The 24,825-nt window shown below is 38.6% G+C and overlaps 5 protein-coding genes across 5 annotated transcripts; 1 reads left to right on the forward strand and 4 right to left on the reverse strand.

Moving 5' to 3' along the window:
• Positions 1 to 775: 775 nt before the first annotated feature.
• LOC103965373 (protein trichome birefringence-like) lies at positions 776 to 2,515 on the reverse strand. Its single transcript, XM_009378429.2, is given in 6 exon segments — positions 776 to 1,154; positions 1,230 to 1,388; positions 1,479 to 1,672; positions 1,776 to 1,968; positions 2,183 to 2,331; positions 2,333 to 2,515. Coding segments are annotated over 6 exon segments (1,257 nt in total).
• Positions 2,516 to 3,523: 1,008 nt separating this feature from the next.
• Positions 3,524 to 7,681, reverse strand: LOC103963993 (formate--tetrahydrofolate ligase). The gene is made up of 5 exons (XM_009376878.3): positions 7,343 to 7,681; positions 6,779 to 6,928; positions 4,711 to 5,886; positions 4,384 to 4,530; positions 3,524 to 4,045 (listed from the first exon to the last, which is right to left on the reverse strand). The coding sequence occupies exons 1-5, from the start codon at positions 7,643 to 7,645 to the stop codon at positions 3,770 to 3,772; spliced, it is 2,052 nt and encodes a 683-aa protein (XP_009375153.2). The 5' UTR covers positions 7,646 to 7,681; the 3' UTR covers positions 3,524 to 3,769.
• A 1,688-nt stretch (positions 7,682 to 9,369) lies between these two features.
• On the forward strand, positions 9,370 to 13,393 carry LOC103964023. The gene is given in 6 exon segments (XM_009376918.3): positions 9,370 to 9,806; positions 10,113 to 10,176; positions 11,763 to 11,942; positions 12,044 to 12,400; positions 12,403 to 12,570; positions 12,573 to 13,393. Coding segments are annotated over 4 exon segments (1,362 nt in total). The 5' UTR covers positions 9,370 to 9,806; positions 10,113 to 10,176; positions 11,763 to 11,806; the 3' UTR covers positions 13,274 to 13,393.
• Positions 13,394 to 13,749: 356 nt separating this feature from the next.
• Positions 13,750 to 17,109, reverse strand: LOC103964049 (GTP-binding protein BRASSINAZOLE INSENSITIVE PALE GREEN 2, chloroplastic). The gene is made up of 3 exons (XM_009376937.3): positions 15,831 to 17,109; positions 15,151 to 15,318; positions 13,750 to 14,522 (listed from the first exon to the last, which is right to left on the reverse strand). Exons 1-3 carry the CDS (start codon positions 17,049 to 17,051, stop codon positions 14,175 to 14,177), a joined length of 1,737 nt encoding a protein of 578 aa, XP_009375212.2. The 5' UTR covers positions 17,052 to 17,109; the 3' UTR covers positions 13,750 to 14,174.
• A 1,142-nt stretch (positions 17,110 to 18,251) lies between these two features.
• LOC103964058 (E3 ubiquitin-protein ligase SINAT2) lies at positions 18,252 to 22,127 on the reverse strand. Its single transcript, XM_009376949.3, has 4 exons — positions 21,893 to 22,127; positions 20,418 to 20,736; positions 19,575 to 19,961; positions 18,252 to 18,809 (listed from the first exon to the last, which is right to left on the reverse strand). The coding sequence occupies exons 2-4, from the start codon at positions 20,634 to 20,636 to the stop codon at positions 18,489 to 18,491; spliced, it is 927 nt and encodes a 308-aa protein (XP_009375224.2). The 5' UTR covers positions 20,637 to 20,736; positions 21,893 to 22,127; the 3' UTR covers positions 18,252 to 18,488.
• Positions 22,128 to 24,825: the final 2,698 nt, after the last annotated feature.

Genomic DNA, 24,825 nt, shown 5'->3' on the forward strand with positions numbered 1-24,825 from the left:
TGCAAGCAAGAAGACAATAGAGGAACTCCCGAAGGGCTGGCGATCTCAGATGTGTCGATATTAATGGTGACTCATTTCTTCGGATACAAGAAATTGATTTCCAATTCCTTTTGCCAATAATAAGACTAATGGGATGAAGTGACTAACCGCTTCTTTTCCACAAAGTGCATGATGAGTATAATTAAGTGCTCATATGCCCCGGCTGCACAATGCTGCATTTCTAACTGCATTTAGTTCTGCTTCACTATCAATCGAAAATTTGTTGCAGTAACAACCACGCTTACACTCTAGTGTTTCGTGTTTGAGATATGCCGGGAAAAATTCAAGTAACCGGCTTCAGCCAGAGCCACATTCTCAGTCACGCAGGCATTTTAAGGCTCTTAAAGTTGCAACCACAACTGCACATTGTGGCGTTAAACCAGTACTATACCAGCATTTTATATTCATGACCTTCTCAATACCAAAACCAGCTTCTGCGACCACCATGATCACCAGCACTCGCTGTTCTGGGTCACCGATTTTTCAAGCCTCTCCTTCAAATGCACCAGAGAGGACGCAAGGGCTAAATCCTGTTTCCCTCACCACCTCTATCCCACAACTGGAAACACAATTTTTCACTAAACCACATTGCCCCACCTCTTGCCTAACAACAAGTCTACAACTTTTGCTCTTATCCTTCGTTTCTATCCATACAATCGAGCATACTTGTTCGATATTCTCCATATGGTAAGCTTTCCAACAAATACGTATACTATATAATTTTTTTTCTCCATATTTAAGAAGTTGTCCTCTGATTTTGCTCTTTCTTCTGTCTATGTTGTTTCTGGTTACGTTTGAGGAGTTGAGCATATATAAGTTCGTTCCACGTATCAGGAACGCCAGGGAGGCACCAGTGACTGCAATCCTGGATCATAGGCGGTTTTCGCTCCTCCTCAGTTAAATTCGGCTTTCTGTAAATCGATGGATGAGCATCCTTCCGAAAATCAGTCATTGTTGTAATGTTCAGATAGTTGACTGGCGTCTTCATCCCCTTGAGTACCGAGTCTAAGATTTTCATGTTTGTTGGATACTCTCCTCCATATTCTGTGGATGCCAAGCTGGTAGTTGGCTTTGTTTCGCCATGGCAATGCCCTCCAGAATTCCAAGCTCCACCTCTGCGAGTTAAAAAATTAGCAAGATGCAATACATTTGTTAACCAAGGTGAAATATTTCATGTCTTCAAAATGTACCTAAAGTGAGAAGGTGAATAGCCCCGGTAGAAAACAGCAGTTTTCTTAGGATTTACATTGGTGTCGATCCATCTAGCCCATGTTGTTAAAGCTTTGCGAAATGCATCGTCAACCTTCAGTTCACCATAAATATGGCTACCCTCTTGATAGTAACCCTTCCTGCAAGATTTAAAAATATTTTAGCTTCGCTGCCTAGTGACTACTTTCCAAAAATCCATGACAGAGTGTGAATTGGAGCAGGAGAATTACCCGCTGGAAGTTTTCTCATGAGTCCACCAGTGACCTGTGTTGAAGATGAGAACATCTGCATTTTTGTAGTTGTCAGAGGATCTCTCAATCAAATCAATGCGAAGCGTTTCCTTCTTTGATCCACTTGGTTCCAGCATCTCCCACTCTTGAACTAGAAACCGTGATTGAAAGAACTCCACGGAACAATTGTACTCCTATTGATCCATTCAAGAACAAATACATTAATATTACTTAAGACCAACAAAGCCAAAAGGTAAGAAGGAAGAATTTGAGGCTATGAAATCGAAACTGTCATACCTCAAACACAAAGGAGTAAGAGCCCTCTGTGCGAAATTCTTGCCTACCAGAAACTTCATAGACTTTGTTCTTATCATCCACTGAGTTTCTAAGAACACATAGCAAAGACTCCCACATATTCCTGTTGAGAGAATCGCCGACAAAAACCACACGCTTCCCCGTCAACAATCTCAACATCTTCTTACCATTCAACCTGCGCAACACCGGAACCAACAAGCTTTATTAACAGAACCAATGTAGCAAATGCGATATAAATGCACGCCATTACGAAAATCAGTTTGAACTTAGAGCAACTTGAAGTATAAACACTCTTAGAGGTTACCTTGGGTTAGAAGTAAAAGCAAATAAAACATAGTATGAACAAAGCGTACTCCAATTATAAGTAGAAAAGTCCGCAAATTAATTACCTTGGGATATTGCAACGTTTTGGTTGCCATCTATACCTCTCGTATCCATTGTCTGGCCTTCCATTCAGAAAACAATTGAAAGGCTCATCGATCGAAGGACAAGACCCCGGAGCATAAAGTGGGTACGAATCATCTCTCACCCATCTTCCAATCAAATATGTCACAGCCATTCATCAACTTGGACTTCAACTCACTCTGTTTCCCTTGCTTCTTAGATGACACCTTTTTACTATCAGTTTTCTTCTTCGAGCCACGTTTTCCATTTGAATCTTTCGAAGGAGAATGTGAATGTGCATGCTTCTTGGTCTCGGTTCTTCTCCTGGAACCCTCCATTTTCCCAGAAAATTTAATTTCCGTGTTGTTGGACAATAAAAGAATGGGGTTGGATGATTGAGCATTGTTATTATCTCCCTTCAAGCTTTCGTTTTTTCTCGGAAATTGAGAGAGACCAATCTCGTGCTTATCCACCTTATGACCCTTCAAACTTGCAATCTCATAAAACTGTGGGGAAAAATTAGGTTTCCTGGAAAAAGGGTCTCTCCGAGAAAGCTCCAAATGTGCATTAGGGTTCTGAGAAGAAGAGTAGAAGGAGGCATGAAGCAGGTTCTTGAAGCGGAGAGGAAGAGGGCCGTTTTGGCGAGACGGGCTGAAAACCAAAAAGAAAGTGCAGGCAATGAAGGCAAACATGAATACATAAGCGAAGGCCATGGATTTTCTTTTGGAGAACAAGATTGAAAGCAAGGGGCCTTCGGCTCTGCTTTCGTAGGTGATGAGTGCTTCATGGAAGGCGGGCTTGTGATGCTCATGGTTATGTTCGAATCCGGATTAACTGAGATGTGTGCGACTGAGGGCCGAGGACAGACCGCCGTCACTGACTCTGATATTGGTTTTGCAAGCAAATGATGCCTGATTGAATTTGACCAAGGAGAATCCAGCCATTGTTATATAACTTGGATTGTTTCATTTTCGGTTAAGGTATTACTTGCACTGTAAGTTACAATGAAAACTAACCGAGGACAGGGATGTGAGTCTGGTTTAATTGCAAACCGTAATTGTCTCAAAATAGAGAGAAGGAGATGGTAGAGAAGACGCAACGGAGTTTTGGAGTTGGTTTGATTCAATTGTTGTGAGAATTATTGCAACTTTTTCTGTTAACGTTGTGGTTAATTAGTTAACTAATTATTAATTCGGTAATACTGGCTATTTTTGGATGTAAGCATGCAGTGATCAAGTTCGAGAGTTCTCTTTTTGTTATTTATTTTTTATTTTTGGAAAGTCAACCGTTTCTGTTTGTCTGTTTTTTTCGGTTGATATACGATTACGTTATAGTTAGCACCACTCTGAAAAATGAAAGCACTTCGGCCCAACTGTTATAGATATCATCAATTGTCACAAGATTGAACTAGGCATTGAAACAACAATGCGTGGTTGTATTCAAACAACTCTTGCCATACAATAAGATAATTATTAACCTCAGAGATTTCTTTATTTGCAAAATCAATAACTAGTGATACAGAAAACTTGCACAACAAGAAAGCATAAACAACAGAAGCTTGAACAAATGGAGAGCCAAATGCAGAACTATCTTCAAGAAAGACCGATGACCCTTCCGGTTGTGGTGTCAAGATCAATGTCATAGAAGCAAGGGCGAGTTGGAAGACCTGGCATTGTACTCATTGTTCCCACCAAAGGATAGATGAATCCAGCTCCAATGCTAGCCCTTACATCCCTTATCGGTAAGACGAATCCCGTGGGGGCTCCTTTCTCAGAAGCATTATGTGAAAACGAATACTGGGTTTTCGCCATGCATATGGGCAGACCAGAAAACCCTTGCTTGCTGTACATCTCAATTTGTTTCTCAGCCTACTCACACAAATAAGGAAACTCGTATCAATAAGCATAAGCATGTCGAGTAAACCTCTATGCTGGTTTAAAGTTTACGACACTTTGGCTTCAGTGGTATCAAAAGATAAGGGAAAAGAGAAAATAAAATGTCTATCCTGCAAAGGTTGTAGAAGAATCAAGTTGATGTTCTGTTTGCAGCAAACAGTACATATTTCTTTTCTTTAATGAGAAAAACAAGAGGAATAGTTGTACCATTGGCATTGGAAATGCTCGTCTATCTATGAATGAATTGGAGAGCAAGAGAGATTGAATAAATAGTGTCAACCGAATTGAAGAATAATAGCACGTAAGCTTACCTGCTCTGAGTATTCAACACCACTCGCGCCATATGACTTGGCTATTGCTTCTATTTTCTCTTTAATACTAAACTCCAGAGGATATAAAAACTTCAGTGGTTGTGTAACATTCTCGCAGGCTTTCTGAACTGCAATTCCTAGGTCCACCTGCAGATCACAGTAAACTTCATTTATTATGACAACCATTTACCGCAGTTGAAGGCTACACACAAGATGGAATACTTGGAACAAATATGAGATTATAGCAGAAGTTTCCAAGAGTACTATCCAGCAGCAGGTAAACAAGAGAAGTAAAAACTAATCAGTTAATGGGATGAAGAGACTAACCGCTCCTTTTCCACCATGGGCGTGATGAGTGCAAATAACGGCATCATATGCCCCAGCAGCCAATGCTGCATTTCTGACTGCATTTAGTTCTGCTTCACTATCAGTTGAGAACTTGTTCACAGCAACAACAACATTCACTCCATAGGCTTTTGTGTTTGAAATATGCTTGGCCAAATTCACACAACCCGCCTCAACCAAAGCCACATCCTCAGTTACATAGGCCTTGTTAAGAGGTTTCCCGGCAACAACATCAGGCCCGCCACCATGCATTTTCAAGGCCCTTATAGTTGCAACTATAACTGCACATTGTGGTGTTAAACCACTATATCTGCATTTTATGTTCATGAACTTCTCAGTACCAATATCAGCACCAAAACCCGCTTCTGTGACTACAAACCCACCTGGTCCTACCAGTTTCAGTGCAATCTTATCAGCCACAATAGAGGAATTCCCGTGTGCAATGTTTGCAAAAGGACCCGCATGAACAAGAACTGGGGTTCCCTCAAGAGTTTGCATTAATGTAGGGTTAATAGCATCCTTCATTAGCACTGTTAATGCACCTCCAACACCAAGATCATCAGCAGTTACAGGGTCACCGGCCCTGCTGTTTCCAATCACCATTTTCCCAAGCCTCTCCCTCATATCCGCTAGAGATGTTGTAAGGGCCAAAACTGCCATTATTTCACTGGCAACTGAAATATCAAATCCCGTTTCTCTTACCATCCCTTTCTCGTCAGGGCCTTGGCCAATTGAAATCTTCCTCAAGAACCGATCATTTATATCCATTACTCTTCTCCATGTGATGGAATCTGGGTCAATATCAAGCCTAGCAAATTGCTTAACTTCTTCCGGTGTAAGCTCCTCGGGCATGGTCTTGGAGATACCAAGCTTCTTTAGACGTCTAAACATGATGTCATTGAAACTCCGTTTTCCTTCTTTGTTTGGTGGACACAACCGGTTCAGTAGAGCCTTATCTGATTGGGTTGCCTCGTGGAAAATCCGAGTATCAATGGCAGCAGCCAGAAGATTGTTTGCAGCTGTTATTGCATGAATATCTCCTGTCATGTGAAGATTAAACTCATCCATTGGGATCACCTGACTATAACCACCACCCGCTGCACCCCCTTTGATTCCAAAAGTTGGTCCTTGTGATGGTTGACGAAGGCAAGTAACAACCTATTGTCACAAAGGACAGAATACAGGATCAGGACCATACAAATATAGCTGTCAACAGTGAAATAATATTTATCTAAGTCTTCATAACAATATAAATTTCCATTAGCAACAAGAAGTAATATGGAAAAGCTGCATGTGTCTACTTTTGCAGGACCTGCTGTGGTTTTAAGTCTTCCATATAAACTGCAATACTTGAAAGAAAACTTAACAGCAAAGTAGATAAATACAAGATAAGCTTAAAATACTTAGGTTTTCATTTTGAAAACAAAGTCGAAAATTAATTGATAAAGTTCGAACTTATCCAAAAGTTTAGTTTTTTCCTCATAAAACAAATTCTCTTCAGATGCAGCAAACAGGACTAGGGGCCAAGGCCCGTGCCTCGAAACAGCTTGATAACTTCTTGGTCAGAAGAGACCGTGTTGAGACCACTAAACTTTTAACTTCTACCCACAGAAACAAGGGGAAAACAGAATGAACTAAATTTAAAGTTAAAAACGCATATAAAACATCATAATAACAAAGGACAATCACAACGAATCTTTTTTTCAATGCTTGTCAGTGTATTGCTCAGCGACACTTTCCTTCTTACGAGCATTCCTCACCAATTAAACACACCAACCTTAACGTTTAGCCTCAGTTTCTTGACATAAAAAGTTAAAGCAACACCAAGTACAACCAATAACACAAAGCAAGAATCACTGTAACCTCTGAATTTATTCTTTCTGTTTCGAGAATTTTCGTAACAAAGAGGTGTAAACACAATTCAGATTTCTAGATTATTCAGTTAAATGTTCCAGATCAACTGCTTAAAAAAGGAAAACATAAAAAGGGAAAACCAACGTATGCCCAAAATTTTCGATACCGAAAAAAAAAAAAAAATAGATAAATTAACCTTCTTATCCTGAAAAGCACCCAAAGCTTGACAGAGTCCAACAGTAGTGGTTGACTTGCCTTCTCCAAGAGGGGTAGGAGTAATCCCTCCAACCACCACATAATAACCATCTCCAGATCCTTTCAGTTCATCAATCACTGATAACAAAACCTACAAAGCAAACCCAGCAAATCCAAAATTTAAAATCTTTCCGAATCAATGAAGAAAATGAACATATTACGCATCCAGAAGCGCTCGAGCGCCAACCAGGTAGTAAGTAAACGAGTCAAATGACCAAACTTGGCCTGGTATCTCCCATCAAATAAACCCAAGTAATCAAATTTCAAAATGTTTCCATACCAATGAAGAAAATGAACATATTACACATACAGATGCACTCGAGCGCTAACCGGTTAATAAGTAAACGAAAAAAGACCAACCTTGGCCTTGTAGTTCCCATAAAATAAACCCAGATAAATCAAATTTCAAAAAAATTTCCATACCAATGAAGAAAATGAACATATTACACGGACAGACATGCTCGAGCGCTAACCAGTTAGTAACTAAACGAATCAAATGACCAACCTTGGCCTTGTACTTTCCATAAAGATCATAGTGATCGGGACTGAGATTAAGCTCTTTTGCAATCTCAGAGATGTGGAGAGGCTCGACAGAGTTGGCAATGTCGATGTCCGCCGGCACCGGCGACGCCACCTGCAGCTTCCTCGCCGTTTTGGATGAAGAACGCATCGTGGGGTCGTCGAAAATGTCAAACTTCGAATCTTGCTTGGTGGGTTTGATCTGAAATGCTTGGGTTTTATGCGCTCTGGTTTCTGTTGTTGATTGGTTGAAGATGAAGAGCGATAACGATTGGGTTCTGAGGAGCATTTGGATTGGATGCGCTTTTTAACGCTTATCTGGGACTCCATAATTCTGGGCCAAGGAGGTCACTGGGCCAGATGGAGCCGAAATATAACCCGGATAACGTTTGTCACATGAGGTCTTTTGGGTGATATGAAATCTGAGCCGTTAGATTAGAATTTCAGAGGCTTGATGTGTTAGTTATGACTTTTGAGTTAATCAGTTTGGGTATAGAGGATGTATTCTTTTTAATGCACTTGAATTTGGATATTTTTGTTCAAAGCTTAATTAGTTTGAATTACGATATACTTTATATTAAAAAAATAGTGTCTCAGTGGCACATTCGTATAATTAATTTATATTCACTTATAAGTAAAAGGTTGTAAGATTCAAATTTCATGAATCGCAAGTTTGAAACTAATTTAATCTCACACCATTTATGTAAATATATGATTGTGTTAAAAAAATCATGAAAAACGTTTGCTATTAATATTATACCATACAAAATAGGTAAATAAATAACAGTAACATCACATCATCACTGGCTAATATGTAAATTACCACCAATGCCCTTATACCACCCATCTTATTAATATTGCCACACATGGAACAACCAAAGTTCCTTTTTAATTTATCCTTGAGCATAAGATTTTGATCAGATAGCATGGTCCCGTTAATGAACAAATAGTTACAAGCGGTGCTAATATGGGTGCATAAACTCTAGTCACCAAATTCCTGATTTGGAGGTAAATTCACACAAACACATAAGAGTATTACATCCTATACCGTTACCATCAAAACAAGTGCACAATTATAAATTTATCATAATGACAATAGATACAACAAACCTATACTAAGCAAAGATCAAGACATCGCCATACAGTGACCCTCTTTGTTTTGGTGCGACTAAGCATGTCTTGAGTTCGACTAGCACATGAATGGATCAGTGAAACTATTGAGGTTACCGGAAACCTCTAAGTTAATTAACCAAAGTGATGTTGTACGAACAAAATTACGACAATGGGGCACATTAGCTGAAATTTGAGCCAAGCATCAATGCATATCAAATGGAAGGTGTGCTTGCATGTCACAAGAACACGACAGGACTCGCCTTCGACAAAATCTTCCAAGCAAATACGGCACTGCCTGCAACTACTGGAACTACTACTCCATTTATGCACAAGGGCTTTTCTTCGACAGCAACCAACCAGATGACAGACAAAAGAAAAGATTAGCAACGAAAGTACGGTGCCGTTCAAGAGGAGCTGCAATTAGGAGAAAAGCATAATCAAGACCTGTTGCAGCCTGTTTTCGTAAAAGAGACAATGGATGTTGCATCGCACTTGTCAGCAGAATTTTCGACAAAAGAGAAAAGGTAGAAGACGTTGAGTATAGATCATCAAAACAAATAGGAGTGGGAACGACTCATTTTGAATTTTACGTTCCAAGTGGATAAATTTATTAAAATACCCTTAGCGATGAAAGTGTTCACTTCTGTCAACTCCCGCTCTATGACATGTAGAAATTATTATTTTAACTTATTCATGTCGCACTTGTCATTATGAATGCGTAAACACAAACGGAATTGAAATCGAAACTAGAACAAAGTTTTACTAATTTTTGAACGTCAAAGTCATTTATGTAATCTCACATAAGGAGATATTTCTCCATCTTGAATAACTCATGGGATGACACGTAGCAAGTTCTCCACCGTTTTCTGTGGTATTCTTCTCTGCCCCGTGTACCTCTCTCTGTTAATCTCTCATTCTTCTGTGTTCTCTCCCTCGCTCATCTCTTTCACTCTTTTCTCCCTCTCTTTGCCGAACACACACACACACCCACACACCTACAATAACAACTAGACTGCACCATCACCTTCCCTTGTAATCCCTGTGAGTTCTTGAACCAGAAAATAGGAGAAAAATCATTTAAAATCTCCCTTCCCGCGCTGCACAGTGCGGTTACTGTGCAAGGAACTTCTCCGGCGAATTCTCACCAAATTGGTCCCATCATTGTAGATCGTGTCTAGGTTCACGATTAGTAAGTTTTTGGGTGGTTTTGGTGGCGTAGGAACTCGGAAAACACAAGGGAAGTCACTGTTCATTTCTGGAAAACTTGAAACCGTGGTCGTTTGGCCACCTTCCAGCCATTTTTCTGGCTAACTCCAATCTCCGTTGGGCTTCTAAGGGTATGAATCTCTTCTCCACATTCCTAACTACATTTTGGCTTTTGAATCACTCGATTTGGACTTGTATCGAGCTTGGAATGAGGCTCTTGAAGTTGGAGGAAATATCTGGAAAAATTCTAGAAAATCGTGGGGTGGTGCGTGGTGCCCCGGACCCTGCCGTCCCGTGGTGGTGCATGCGGCAGTGTGTGGCGGAACCCGAGATCCTTTTTTAGATTTTTCGACGTACTGAATTTGAATCCACCGTCTATTTTCCCAAATTCAATCGTTTTAATAAAGTTCTAATAAATGGTTCCTATTTGTGATTAGGTGTATTGGTTGGAAGTGATCCCATCCTCCCTAGTTCGATTGGCTTCCCGGTAACAGAATATTTGTGAGTGGATCGTTTCTTAAATTGCATGTTTTTATAAAAATATTAGATTTGCATTCATGGAAATATGATTTCATAATTCTACATTCATGAATTATTTATATTTTATGATATGTTTTTACAGATTTCTGGACTTATAATTTATGAAGAATTTATGATTTATCTAAAATGCTTTTATGAAATATTCATGAGTTATTAATTTAAAGTTTATGAAAATTTATATTTATGGAAACCACGTTTATGGAATTGCTTATGATTTCGGATGATGAGGTTTTGAATTCTAAGCTTGGTATGAGATTTTGAATTACGTTTTATGTGCTTAATTAGTGGGTATTCATACCTTGAGTATGTATACGTATGTCATAGGATACAGTTGAGGATCAGTGAGATATTTATGACATACTGCCAACTTTACTGGTGAAACCAGTGTCATACAACTTCACTAACCACGGCTAGTGTTGGTGTGTTATGTACCATTTATTCTCTGACGTAACCCAGAGTTATACAGCTTCACCTTCGGATGATGGGCCTACCATATTTCTTCACTAACATAATCCAGTGTCGTACAGCTTCACCCTCGGGTGATGGATATGCCTTTGGGCGACTATGATACCCCTATTTGAATACATTAGTGTTTTGAGTTATGAGTTTTTATGGATTTGCCTTTGGGCGATTTTGATATCACTTAGTTATGATTTTATCGTACGAGCGTTTTCATGACATGTTAGAGTTTTCAAAAAACCTACTATTTAGTAATATGTGTTTTCAAAACTATGTTTCGAAAGAAAAACGGTTTATTATTATTATTATTATTATTATTAGACTTTAGTCCACTCACGTTTTGTTTTGTGCCCTCTTTAGGACTTAGAATCGAATAGGTATCTTAAAGTTCTCTCAGTGTAGGATCCATTCATTTGTTCATATCTTTTTATAATATACGTTTTGTAGTATTCTTGAGTAGTCGTATGCTCTGAACACGTTTCCGCATTTGCATATATCATTGTTTATAAATTTATATATTTTATTTATGTTCGTTCTTTCTTTATAACTTGCATGCATATTAAAATGGCTTCGTGACCCTCAGGTGTAGGCCAACACGTGCCCATCTGGTGTTTGGTGGATATCGGGATTGGGGCGTGTTAGGAGCCGGAGGTTTAGGGTTTTAGAATGCCTTTTTAAGTATAGATGTATTTATGTTTTCTTTCTAGGTGATGCTAGAGAGAAGGAAACCAACTATCTTCTGCCACATCATGTGATCTCTCAAACGCGGCCCGTAATAGACCTACATGTGGACCAGCTGTGGAGTTAACCCTTGCTCCATTGGTTTGGTAATACCTAAATATGGTATAAAAAGATGAAATTAGGGTTTATGACTAGATTTTGGGAGCTAATAAATTAGGGTTCATTGTGGGGTCATAGAATTTTTTTTCTTGTTTTTTGGGTTTGATCCAAAATTTTTGGGTCATGCCGTCATGGAAAACATTAATTAATCTGGCCGTTGGATGAAACCTAGAACCTAGAACTCACAAAAATCACACCATTAATAGAACCCTCGTCTTCCTCACCCACTCGTTCTATAATCCTCGTAGGAATTGTTATCTAGCGCTATCGAGAAAATAGACGAGGACTAGACATGCTGGCGCCGAAGGAGACGAACGAGGACTTGGCTCTCCCCGACGACGCGTGCCCCGTTCTCAACGTCAGCAAGGAGAAGGAGATCGGCATGCAGGGCTTGGAGAAGAAGAATAACAGCGTCAACGAGGTTGAAGGTAATTCGATTGCTTTTTTTGTTTCTTTTGACACTTGGATTTTTGGAATTGTTTTTGTTGTTCATGAGTTAGGACTGATTGATTGGCATGGCTATGGTTAGTTGTAGATGGGTGTTGGCAGAGACCACCTTTGGATATCATGGAGAATATCGTACAACGCCTCGACTTACTTGATCGGATTCGCTTAAGCATCCTCTGCAAGTACTGGAGAATGATTGTTATGCAAATTATCCGCAGTGCTCCGCCATTCCCATGGTTAGTAGGCCCATCTGAAGCAGCTTCCTGGTTATTATTTGGAACTCAACCGAGTTCCAGTTACTTGGAGTTCTCCATCCCACCTGAAGGCAAAGTTATCAAGCTAGGGTTGCCTAAGCGAAATCAAGGGCGCTTTCATAGTTCCTCCAAAGGTTGGTTGATAATGGTCAATGAAGAACACTCTGAAGTATTTCTACTAAACCCTTTTCAGGAGCCAAACACGAACTTCCTTCCTTGAGAAGAATCCCATATTTCAAGAAGTTTGGTGGAAAACCCGACCGATATGTTGACAAAATTGCCCTATCGAGTTCAAATCTATCAGAATGTACGGTGGCAGCAATTTTTTCTTCTGGGGAAATTGGTGTGTGCAGGCCAAAAAAGGTTGGAGAATATCTCGGATGTGGGATAGAAAAACGTATCCTTCATGCCTACTGTTTTCGTCTTGTGGCATGCTATATGTCTTAGTCGAAAACATTATGTTTGGACACGTTGTAACTTGCACATTACGCCTTGGAGATGGTGATGAGCTGGAATTGAAGTTGGTTTATGACAAAGAAAAATCACGTAAGGGTTCATTCAATTGCTGGGGTGAAGGTGACTTTTTGGATGTCAAGGTCAAAGACGAGTCATATTTGATAGAATCAACAACCAGCAACGAAGTCTTGTTGATCCGTCAAATTAGGGATCAAATGAAAACCGATTTGAATACCTGGACAAGGACTCATGATTTTCTAGTTTACAAGATCGATCCGGAGAATGGTGAAAGCTTTATCGAGGTACAGAGTTTGGGAAATCAAATATTATTTGTAACAAGCCGAGGCTGTTCCTTTTCCTTTCCGGTGAGTAATTCTAACGGGTTGGAAGCGAACTGCATTTATTTTGTGGAGTTAGGAGGAATTGACGACGACAACATGTTTTGTGTTGAGAATTCTGGACATAGTAAAACCACCATGTGTGATTTTTCTCATCCTTTCTACTTAGATGGCCGGAAATTTGGAAGATCCAAAAAATTTTATGATAGCATTGAAACCGAATTCACTTGGGGAGTGAGTTGGTACTGTCCGAGTTTACAGTAGCTTAGCTGGAAAATTGTGTTCCTTTTGTTTCAGTGTTATATTTTGCAATTCATAATGTTATGTAAGTACTACTGTTTCTTGTAACTTTTTTTTTTTTGGGAAGTGATTTCCGCAAACGTAGTTTCTCCTCTATTAAGTTGCAAACCACTCGCCGAAGATCTTGAAGGATTTCTCCTCAGTTAATGGCTTGCAGATAGATTTTGGCTGCAAATTCTGAGTCTTTGTCTGCTAATTTCATTTCCTTTTGAGGCGAAGGTGAACACGGCAGGAGCTTTGTTTTGAGGCGAAAGTTATTTAATCTCGGTAGTTTCACAAATTCGCCTCACGAAAGTTCAATTTGTGCGACTATGAAACGTTTATGCATTGTGATGATTGATTGTGCGTCGTTGATGTGTTAGGAAGAAGCATCAACTGTACACATCAACCCACAAATGTGCGAGCGACTGATCCTAAAACCCAGTAAAAACATTATCTACTGAGGCTAAACCTTAGTTATGCACATTATCCGCTGCAAATAAGGTCAATATGCAAAGTCAGCTAACCGAACATATTCGTGTTGAGTTGTGCAAAAGTTGTGCTTGTTTTAACTTAAGAAGAAACGCCGCCTTGAGTTGTCATTCTTAAATATCAATACCGCATAAAGATCATCCCAATGTGGAACATCCACCCCTTCCATGGTCGGAGAAAGAATCAACAGTTTCGTCGGTGGCTCAAGAAGATTGTCACAACTCCGGTAGCATATCAACTGTAAATTGTCCTCACCGGTAGCATATCAACTGTAAATTGTCACAACTCCGGTTTTCCATTTTCATAAGAACTTTCTCTCTTACTTGCTAACACTTCCAGTCGTCAAAATAAGTTGAGCCTGCTTCGGGTGGTAAGTTAGGAATTAAGTACCGAATCAGCACGCAACAGATTCCTTCTGGTCGCTTTGTTTCCTCTTCTTCTCACTTTTGTGTTGTGGCTTATTTGAAGCTTGGTCAGCCTTGGAAACGATCTTAGAGACGGTAAACCCAGCAACTTCAAAAGTGTATGATCTATGAGGAAGCAATGCATTGCGAAGAACAACGTCAATACCATCGTACGTCCAAACACTCACAACTGCCTCTCCTTTAAGTCCAACAGCAAACCAACCAAGACCTGCAGCAGCAATATCTACTGAACTTGAATCCCAACTGTTTCCACTGATTCGAAATTCCTTTCTCACCCACTGCCCAAGCTCCTTGACTCTATTCTCTCCAATTGGTGGCTGAAACAATGGGAAGTTCATTTTGGCATCAGAACTACACCTACATATATATATACAACCATATCATGTGTTCCCCTCAAAGATTTAATGATAAGCATATCTTTAGGGGTGTGCTATCCACACACCCCTTTTTACTTCTCACACACCCCTTGTTAATTTCTGTCATTTGATCTTCTTCAATTCATCTGATTCGACAGCCAAAAATTAGAAGGGTGTGTGAGAAGTAAAAAGGGGTGTATGGAGAGCACACCTCATCTTTTATCACAGCCTCGTATCTAAATATGGAATTTCAAGCATCATAACTAGGTGCAAGATTTAATGACATTAGGAAGCCCGAAGCCTACACAAATCTCTTGATTCTCAACAAATTTATATTATTCAGGAAAACAGAAAACTTATACCCTGAATTTAGAAATTAAAAAGAATCAGCAAACAGACTGGTATTACATATACATATATACACACACACACACACACATATATATATGCATATATATGCGTTGCCTTATTGGTATATGTGAATTCAAATCTCTCCAACAGGTAACATGTTGAAAATCAGTAAGACTAATGACTACCAGACTAGAAACCAAGAATTGTAGAATTATCACTCGTCACCTAGTGCTAATACCTGTAATTGACGACCAAAATGTTCCTCTACCATTGTGCAGGCATTTTCAGTTTTTCCCATGTGTAGCGGAAGATAAGGAGATGCCCATGCCGTAACATAAACAGAATCTACTGATGATTCTTCTATATCCAGCCTCATAAGCCCAGCAATATGAACTGAATAGCCATCCTGTAACAACCAAAGGACAAGAAAAATGAGCTATAATAAATGGAAAAAATATTAAGTAATCACATGGAATCTAAATTTGCAACAACGATATTCTGAGATCGACAATGAACTATGCATTTTAACAGAATCCAAAAAGTAGCAAAGCAGAGCTTTACACACACCAAAAAAAAAAAAAAAAAAACGCAGAAGCAAAAGTTAAGTACTAGTCAGTGGTAAATGGACATCCAATATTTAAACAATTGAAGACACCTCTCAAGTTTTCCTCGACCAGCAAAACAGACAAAGGCATCATACTTAAACAATTGAAGCGATGGGTGCTTAGCAATACGAACAAAACTTGAGCTTTTAGATTCAATCTATAAACATGGTTTGTGTTATTGAATTATTTGCACTGGGATAAACACATTACTGCGAGTTTGCAATGAGTACTACAGCACAGTTTATTCAAAGGTTTCTAATAACCAAATACACAAAAAAACACTGTAAGGTACTTGATGCTCAAGTAAGCTTACCTTGATTCTGTATGTCCTTGGCTTCAATTCCTTGCTAATGTTTACAAGACTCTGTTCCTCTCTCGTCAACCTAGTTGTAATCTGATGAGGATTCAAAAGCCCGGGAGTATCAAACAACTTGGTATGACCAGGAAGAACACCTTCCACTCTAACAATTCCCAATGTTGTTCCGGGCACAGGCGCTTCTGTCAGATGTGTAATCTTCCCTCCAACATGCTTCCCTATTGCGTTTATCAGCGTACTCTTCCCGGCATTCTGCGCCCCTATTGCCCACACATTCCCTCTTGGTCCTGCCAAGCTAGCAACGTCATCAACAAGATTCTTCAACCCCCAATCCCTCACAGAACTCACCAAATGTACACTCGTTATCTTACTTGCTCCGCCCTCCCTTGCTCTAGTCCTAACCCAATGCTCTAACCTCGTGGGCGACAACGAACTTGGCAAAAGATCAATCTTTGTCACCACAAGCACCACTCTCGGCACATTCCCTGACTTTCCCTGTTTCCAAGCTGTGGAATGCTCCTCGATTGTATCCGAAACCAACTTCGCAACCTTTTTCGGAAACGACCCATCGAAGTCTGCAGCATCCACCACCATTAGCACAACCGATCGGGTCCCAGACGTCAAAGCCAACTTCCTCCCAACGGTATGATCAAAATCGAAATCCGGTAGCAAGTTCTCCACCGTCGGATCCTTCACCTTCCCGTAATGCCTCAGAGAGTGACACCGTGCGCAGACCACAGGCTTTTCGGCCTTGACTCCCACCAAATCGGCCTCAGAGCTCAAGTTTTCGGGTTCGATTATCATACCCCTTTTGAGGGAATCGTTGAAATCCGGCACTTGCCCAACGTGCTCGAGATGGGTCCCCAATCGATACGTCCTCGGATCCTTCTTCGAGGGCTTGAGGAAGAATCCCGGGTGTTTGGGGTCGGAATCCTGCATGTGAACTCCACACCCACAGCAGACATGGCGAGCTGCGGCGGTGGTATCATCGTAATTTCCTTCGCGGTTCAAGGGCAAAGATTGGGACGAAGAAAATGGGTTGAAGCGAATGGCGGAGAATGGTAAAGGTTGAGAATTTGTGGGAATTGGGAAATGGGGTTTTGGGATTGAAGTGAAATTTGGAAGTGGGGCTTGGGATGGGAAGGATTGGGTGAGGAAAGAGAGGGAAAGGAGGGGTTTGAGCTTAGAGAGAGAGTGAGTTCGAGCTATCAGTAGCATTTCTTTCTTTGATTTTGGGACGGAGGGGAGAGAGAGAGAGAGGAGAGAGAGAAGAGAGAGAAGTAGTAAGGTTTAGGGTTTAAGCGCAGGAGGTCACCACCGAGTTTTGTGTAAGATTATTTTTTTTTTCTTTCAAAAAGGAGATTTGTTAAATTAGATATTAAATTACTTACTGATGCAATTTGAACCTACATAGTTATTTAAAAGCTCAACATTCTTCTGCCACTACTGTAGCAAAGGCCACTTGCGAATTTTGGGCTTTGGTATTTCATCAAACCACCCGGTTGAGAAATCAAAGCTTCTAACTAGAAGGTAAGATTTTCTTAGTACTTCTAGTTTGTCGTACATATTTTTCTTTAATGGGGAGGGGCTAGGTTCACATGCAGAAAATGAGTATAGCAGATGAGAGTATTTTGGTGGATGTGTGAAATGACAAGACTAAGAACGAGGTAAAGTACCAGTAGTCGCAGTTAAAGATAAAATAAGAGAAAATCAGTTTAGCTGATTTGAACATATAATCCAAATACCTACTACAGAGCTCCGGTTAAAAAATATTGTTAACAGATAGAGGCTTATACCAAGAGGGGGAGAGAAAGACATTAAGACTTGAAAAAAGATTTTAAGAAAAGACATAGATCAATACTTGGAACTAACAAAAAAATTAATGCGGTAGCGCTCTAGGATTATACTAAGACTTCTTTCGTTGTTGTTCTTTGTGGGGAGGAGCTAGGCATGGAGAAATTCTTGTGTTAGAGTTTGTGTATACAGGGATGGGCAACCAAAATATATTAGTGTGGTATTTTGGGCGTGCAGTTGGGAGGTCAAAATGAATCTTCTAACTACTAAATCAAAATGTATATTATGTTTAAAATGATAATTTTTACCGATAAATCTTTAAAATACATTAATAGTTGATAATCGTGGACACTATACTGCGATGGCCGATGAGGTAGTGATATGGAAATATACTTGGACCGTGACTCAAGTAAAGTTTCTTTTTCCACGTTAATCAGGACTTATCTTTTTCCCCGTTCATCAAGACTTATCTGCATGCATTGAATACGGAAATATACTTTAGACCATGACTCGATTAAAACTTATCTGAATGAAATCCCTGCCTTTTTTGTTACTTGATCAAAGGAACTTTCTAGATTCTGGTGTAAGGAGCAATACGAGAACGGAGGAATCGAACACAGAATGTAGAGTTCAACGGTAAATTCTCTTAACAACTTGCGCTACAAGTCTATTGCATTATACTCGCCGCTTGCAAAACGGAGATTCATATCAAGACTCAACAAATGAGATCTTAAATTAATTTGATCAAGCGACATACATATCCAGCCTTTCACATAGAGCTCCCTCAATTCCTACCAACCTTTTATTTTTCACAGTAACAAGGTTACAATATCTTTGAACAAGTTTTCCAGTTTTTATATCTCAGTGTTCTTTCCATATACGTCCGGCGACTTTCAGCTTCAGCTCCTGCCTATTACCACCCGAGAAGAAGAGTGCTAGGTTCCTCTGAATGATTAATCCGTCTTGACTGTCACGGACTTTTCGGTGGCTATCTCGGATACTCCGGGGAATTCCTTGCCATGTAAGCTTTCTGCCACTGCCACTAACTTCAAGACTATAAGTGAATTGCTTCGCCTCATCATCGTCACCCATAAACCTTAGGAAGGCCATGTAAACAGGTGCAGTTCCAATGTGAAAAGCCTCAAAATGCAGGCAAAACTGACGGCCAAAACAGTTGAAAATCTGCACTACATTCAAAATCACAGAGGGGTTTGAATACATTCGTGGAGGTTGAACGGAACCAAATATGAGATGAACGATTTTGTGTGTACTGTTCAATGCTAAACCAGTACATAAAAGAGATTTTTAATTTTTTTTTTTTTTTTAATACGGAAAGATGTCTTAAAAACTTCAAGATATATACTTTCACAAAAGAACCGGATGACGTTCATGTAAAACTGAAAAGAGATTGTTGCCTACTAGTGTATATATGAACAGGATGCATAACTGGTTACTGAGGAAAGGGAAACAATCAAACAAATAGGATCAAAGTTTGCCGATAAGGGCGAAAGGGAATGAAATTTGACTATAGATTAGGCAGCCATTTCAAAGATATTTCCAAGACTGCAAAAGTTTATACCCATATTTCTACTCAGACTTAAAGAAGTGAAACGGAGAAGTCGTAGAGAGAAAAACACGAAAGTCAGCAATTAGGGATTAAGAAAGCGGGGAACTACAAATTAAGCTATCTCAGTAGGTCTTTTGATGGTCCCGAGATTGGTCCCATGACTTTCCCGCACTGCAATCAATGAAAGCACTTTGACAGATAACCAAACACAGAAACTGTGTCGAGAGTTTAAGTAGTGCTTAAAAGATGAGGGTATAGAAATGCAATTCGTGTGCGTCTGTACTGTGTAGGATATCTATATATATATATATATATAGAGAGAGAGAGAGAGAGAGAGAGAGAGAGAGAGAGAGAGAGGAGGGAGAGAGGGAGAAACATACTGTCAACATCCATGTAGCATTTTCAACTTCTTGGGGATTGGATTTGACATATCTATGGTTGAAAGTACTCCCGTCATGCATGTCGACCTTGTGTTCATTTTTAAGATGCATCATAAGGAATTGGATATCTCCAGTGACAGAACATTCAGCTCCAGCATAAGGGCAGCAGTACGGGCGATATTTACAGGTTTTCTCATGCTTTAGCTTGCTGTAGTATGGGAATATATCATGGCAACCATAAATTTGGTGTCTACAAGGAAGATCCAGCGACTCTGCTACTTTCTCCAGTGCCAAGCACCTTATATTTCCTAGTTCATTCCGGCAAGTGGGGCAACAGTTGTGCACTCTAACCTTACAGCTTGAGCAGAGAGTATGGCCATTTGGACACTACAATATAAGCTTCAATAAGTTCTCATTTCAATAAAATTACAACTTAGAATATGTATATTAGACCTGTATGCATGCAATCCAATCTGAAAATGATGTACAAAATAGGATGGTGTGCATATAATCATCATGCTAGATGCTGTGTGAAGGTATTTCTCAATTGATCCTTCATATTTGATGAGTAAGCATTTCTTAAGAAATCCAATTTTGGAGATCAAGTTTTTAAGATTATAACAACTTTGTGAATATTTTCTGAGTTGTAATAGTTGTGGCGGCACAATGAATTTTAAATTTCTAGTGTGTAACTTTATAGTAATACCAGATGCTCCAAACCCTATTAGCATCAATTTCACGACTTCTCTTCACTTTCTACCAAAACGAAAATACGTATTGATATTAACAAAAAAGAAGTGAATCCTCATGATCATTCAAATTTAAACAAATACTAAAACATACCTGGTGAATTGGAGGACACATTAAATTCATGCAAACAGGACACTCGAGTAGGTCGTGCACATTACTATTTGGTGGCATTCCAGGATTTCCAATCAAACCAGGGGCCACTTTTCTGAAAGGAGAAGCCCTTAGATCAGCAGTGGAAGTTACAACATCAGAATCTGCAAATGCCACACGAGACTCGGCCACATCCTCAAAGAAGCGACCTCCAGGAGACATGTTTCTTCCTCAAACGTCAATGCCGGTACTCTCAGATTGGGATCAATATCAGTCTTTCTCCCCAATTGTGTCACATTCCACAAGTATCAATTAAAATACCCTGTCATCCCCCATTAAAAAGTTTAGTGTTCTGCGTAACTTTTCTTTTAACGAAATGCATGCAGTTGATGTAATGGAAAGCAAGGTATTTGTCAGAAAAAAGGCATGAAATAAAGATGCCAATCTACAGTTTCAAGAAAGCCATATAATACCATTGAATTAAACTTTAGGCAAGTGAAAAAACATAAACTCTCACGCATTCGGAAGAGTTTGAGGTAGGGTTTCGGGTGAGAAAGCGATAAGATATCCTACTTAGAAAACTTCAGAACAGATTTGTGAATTGTTTAAAGCCCAAAATCCCATCTTTTAAACTGGCAAATGAAACAATGAGATCCAATTCCTTGTTGAGTAGAACACCTCTTGATTCATTACAACTCCACACCTAAACATACACCAAGTATCTTCAATTCTCTAAGAGATGATGACAGATAATACAAGGCGGTTCCAAATTTAGCATGGTCAACGAGATCTTTCTCGAACGGAAGTTATAAGCAATGATTCCATAGCAGTTGCCGTTACAATGGTATTTCCTATTCACAACAAAACCTATCAAAACTATTAACAGAAGTAATTGGAGAAGAAGTAGTTTACTTGAGAAACAAAACCTATCAAAAGAAGTAAAAAATGCCTAAATTGCGTGTGAAGAAAACCGGAAGAACAAACCCCTTGTGCCGCTTGGAAAGTAAGAAAATTTGCACAAAGAGTATACTGTAAAAGTAGTTGCCTTGTTTTGCCAGCATGAAGCATAAAAAAGCATATACAAGTCTTGTGCTTCACATGATTTATCAAAAAGGTAAAATTATCAGATCAAACAACTTCCATATGCTTTTGAGAATCCCTAAAAACTAATATGCACAGTGATGATCCCTGCAAAAATAAATGATTGAAAAGGGGAAGAAAACAAGATTGGTAGTGATTATTTCCAGGTAAGATGCAACAAAAAGTGGAAAAACTCAGAAGCTGCTTTGCTACTTTTCAAATTTCATGACATTCTTCAGTTCATTTTTACAAAAGCGCTTCCAGGAAATGGAAATTTAACAGTACAAATTGCATTACTCCAAAACCCAATTCAACAAATCAACCAAAATTGCACTCTCCCAACTAAAAACTACCAAATTTAAATTAAAAACACAAAAATTAATGGGAAAAAACCTTACCAAGAGCTGCAATACCCCAATGGCTTGGAAAAGAAAACTGCCGAATCCCCAGATGAGATTTTGAGTCCAAATGCGTAAAGAAAGACAAGCCGAAGAAGGAGGTGTTGAGGTGGAGGAGAATCCGTGAAAGCTGGCCCGGATTTGGCGTGTCTTTAGATTGATATGGGCATGACAAAGTTTCCAACTTTCAAGTTTCAAGAGTCAAACTCTCTCTCGTCTCTCTCTCTCAAAGAAGATGGGTTTTCATTTATGGATTTGCCTTCCCTTTCCTTCCGCCGAGCACTTGTTGTGAGCGTGCGACCTTTCTCTGTGTCTGCGTCCGACACCTAAGCACACTTTCGGACAATATTTATAGTATTTCCATACAATAATTGATTAATTGATTGATAAATAGGAAATCAACACAGGTGTAAACTTTTCATTAAACTAAAACAAAATTAATGAAAATGGTTTGAAAACTTTAAGTTTTAACGATAAGCACAAAATAAATAGTAAAGTAAATAGTATCATAATTGACTTTTTAGTGTAAAAATATGGTTTTTCGTTAAAATTCTTTAAACTAATAGTGGTGTTATACCTTACACATTCCCTTTTACTTCTCAGCGATCACATTGAATGAATTAAAATAAATTAATCGATAAAAATTAATAAGAGTGTGTAAAGGTAAAACAGGTTGTGTAAATAATTACGTCATAAACAAAACAGATAGTAAACATGAGAAGTAACTCGTATACTCATTCGTATTAAGTAAGTATGTCCTAAATGTTTATATACTGCGGTTTAGTTTCTATATCAAATCAAAGTTGGTTTTTTTTTTTATGTAACCAGTTTCACTTGTATATATCACGATATGTCTCTATTGTCGACTCTCGTTATAAACTTTTAATAAAAAAAATAGAGTTAAATTGCCACCAATGGACTATAAGACACACAAAAATCATGTTACTTTTTCATTTACAGATGTCTGAATATTCCTAAAGTTCCAATTTTTATTGAAACTTAGCAACCAATGTCATTCTGTAAAAACGTTACTATAAATTTTCCGGGCCAATAATGCATTGGTATAAAAGTAAATTAAGACACATAATACTGCATTATTTTTTAAACCACCTTATTGTAATGGATTCGGTACTAAGTTCTTCGTTCATTTCTTTCTGTTGTTGCCCTTAATGGTGGCTCGGGCTCAGTGTGGCATTAAGGTGACATTTCCCGCACGCAACGTTTTGAATATTTCAAACGAAACCCCAGTCTCCTGACAATCGGGCCGTTAAAAGTTGAAAAAAGTGGATTTCGAACAGAGGGGGTGCATGGGAGATGTGGTCGTGGTTGTGGTTCTAGAAAGCCGAGGAAGCTGAGTCAACGTCACTGAGAGTTGGTTTAGTATTGTTGTGTTTTAAAAAAAAAATTGATTTTGATGTGCTATAAGAATAAGTAGTTGTGAAAGAAAGCAGTAGAGTGTTTAGTAAACTTTTTTGTAAAAGTGCTTTTGAAAAAAAAAAAACAGTATTATAGTGTTTGATAAACTTTTATGTAAAACAGATATGAAATAAAAAACTGGTTTTTCAAAGTTGGTTTTGCAGCTTTGTGTTTTTTGCTTTTGTCACCCAAAATTGTGAAAAAAAAAAAGTAGAAACTGAATGTTTACCAAACATAAAAAAGCTCATAGCTTTTTTTGATAACCACTTTTTCAGAATCATCTCAGTGCCAAACTAGGACCAAGTTGCTGGATCCAAGGTGGGACAGGTGATGGCTCCTATGAAGGAGAGAGTCCTCGGTGGTTTCATGGGTTGTGGAATTCATGTGAACTTGAGCTTGTGGAATTATGAATGCCTGAATAGAAGACCATGTGGTCCTTGAATTCCCGAATCCAATGTTTGATTTTGGTCTTCCATTTTTGTTATTTCTCTTAAATTTAATGCAACCAACGTGACTTTAAGAGCAAATTTGATAGAAGATAAATGTTAGGACAATGTTTCCTAATGCGTGAATGATTGTCAATTGTTAATGTAAGTATTATTAATTGATAGTCATTTTTACAAATGACTTATAGTTGTTAGTCTAAGTTTTTAAAAGGCTGTTGCAAGTACAACTCTACTTAAAAAAATTTAATACTTCCGCCATTAAGCTATTAGATATTCATTATGTCTATGCTTGTATATGGTATAACGAAATACGGTGAGTATACACAAAAAGGTTTTTATTTTTAGGTTAACAAGGATCACTGGTCCATTTAGATAATTTATGACTCGTTTAGAAGTGTTTTTATAATGACTAAAAGAATTTTTAGAAAAATATTTTTATGTTCCATAAACACTTTGAAGTTCTTCCTGGAAACATTTTAATTGTTTTTTCAAGACTCACTTGTATTTTTGTTAATAATTACTTTTAAAAACATTTCAATAAAACTACAACTCTTCCAAATAAACTTTTAACATAATAATATGACATGCATTGGTATAATTTAATAAAGTAATTAATGCATGACTTCCAATTTCTCTTAGGCTTGAGTGATTATTATTATCATAAACAAAATCATTTGACTCCTTTATATTTTTTTAATAAACCATTTCTTGTCATCATTTAATGATCACCAAGAAGTTCCTTTCACATTGTAAGTAATGAAAATCTTTGTCATTGGATACCACATAAAACGCATCCCTGTAAAGTTGTCGTATTCCATGTCTGCCTCTGATGTCACGATACCGGCAGGCGATCGACAGCAACATTTGAAGAAGTCAAGAGGTGATTGAACAATGTAAAATTTTGAACTTTTATACACGTTTCTTTGTGCTAATAGTTGCTATATATGTAAAGATATAATATATACAATTATATGTCTCCACGTTGGGTTTCCTAAGCCAATCCTGGAGGACCAGTTGGCAGCTAGGATTGAAGGCTATTGATTTCTATATATCATCGTAGTCTGTTCTGGA

The sequence above is a fragment of a genome, unplaced genomic scaffold (assembly GCF_019419815.1).
Source record: "Pyrus x bretschneideri cultivar Hongxiangsu unplaced genomic scaffold, Pyrus_bretschneideri_v1 Contig5, whole genome shotgun sequence".
In the NCBI taxonomy this organism is placed as follows: domain Eukaryota; kingdom Viridiplantae; phylum Streptophyta; class Magnoliopsida; order Rosales; family Rosaceae; genus Pyrus; species Pyrus x bretschneideri.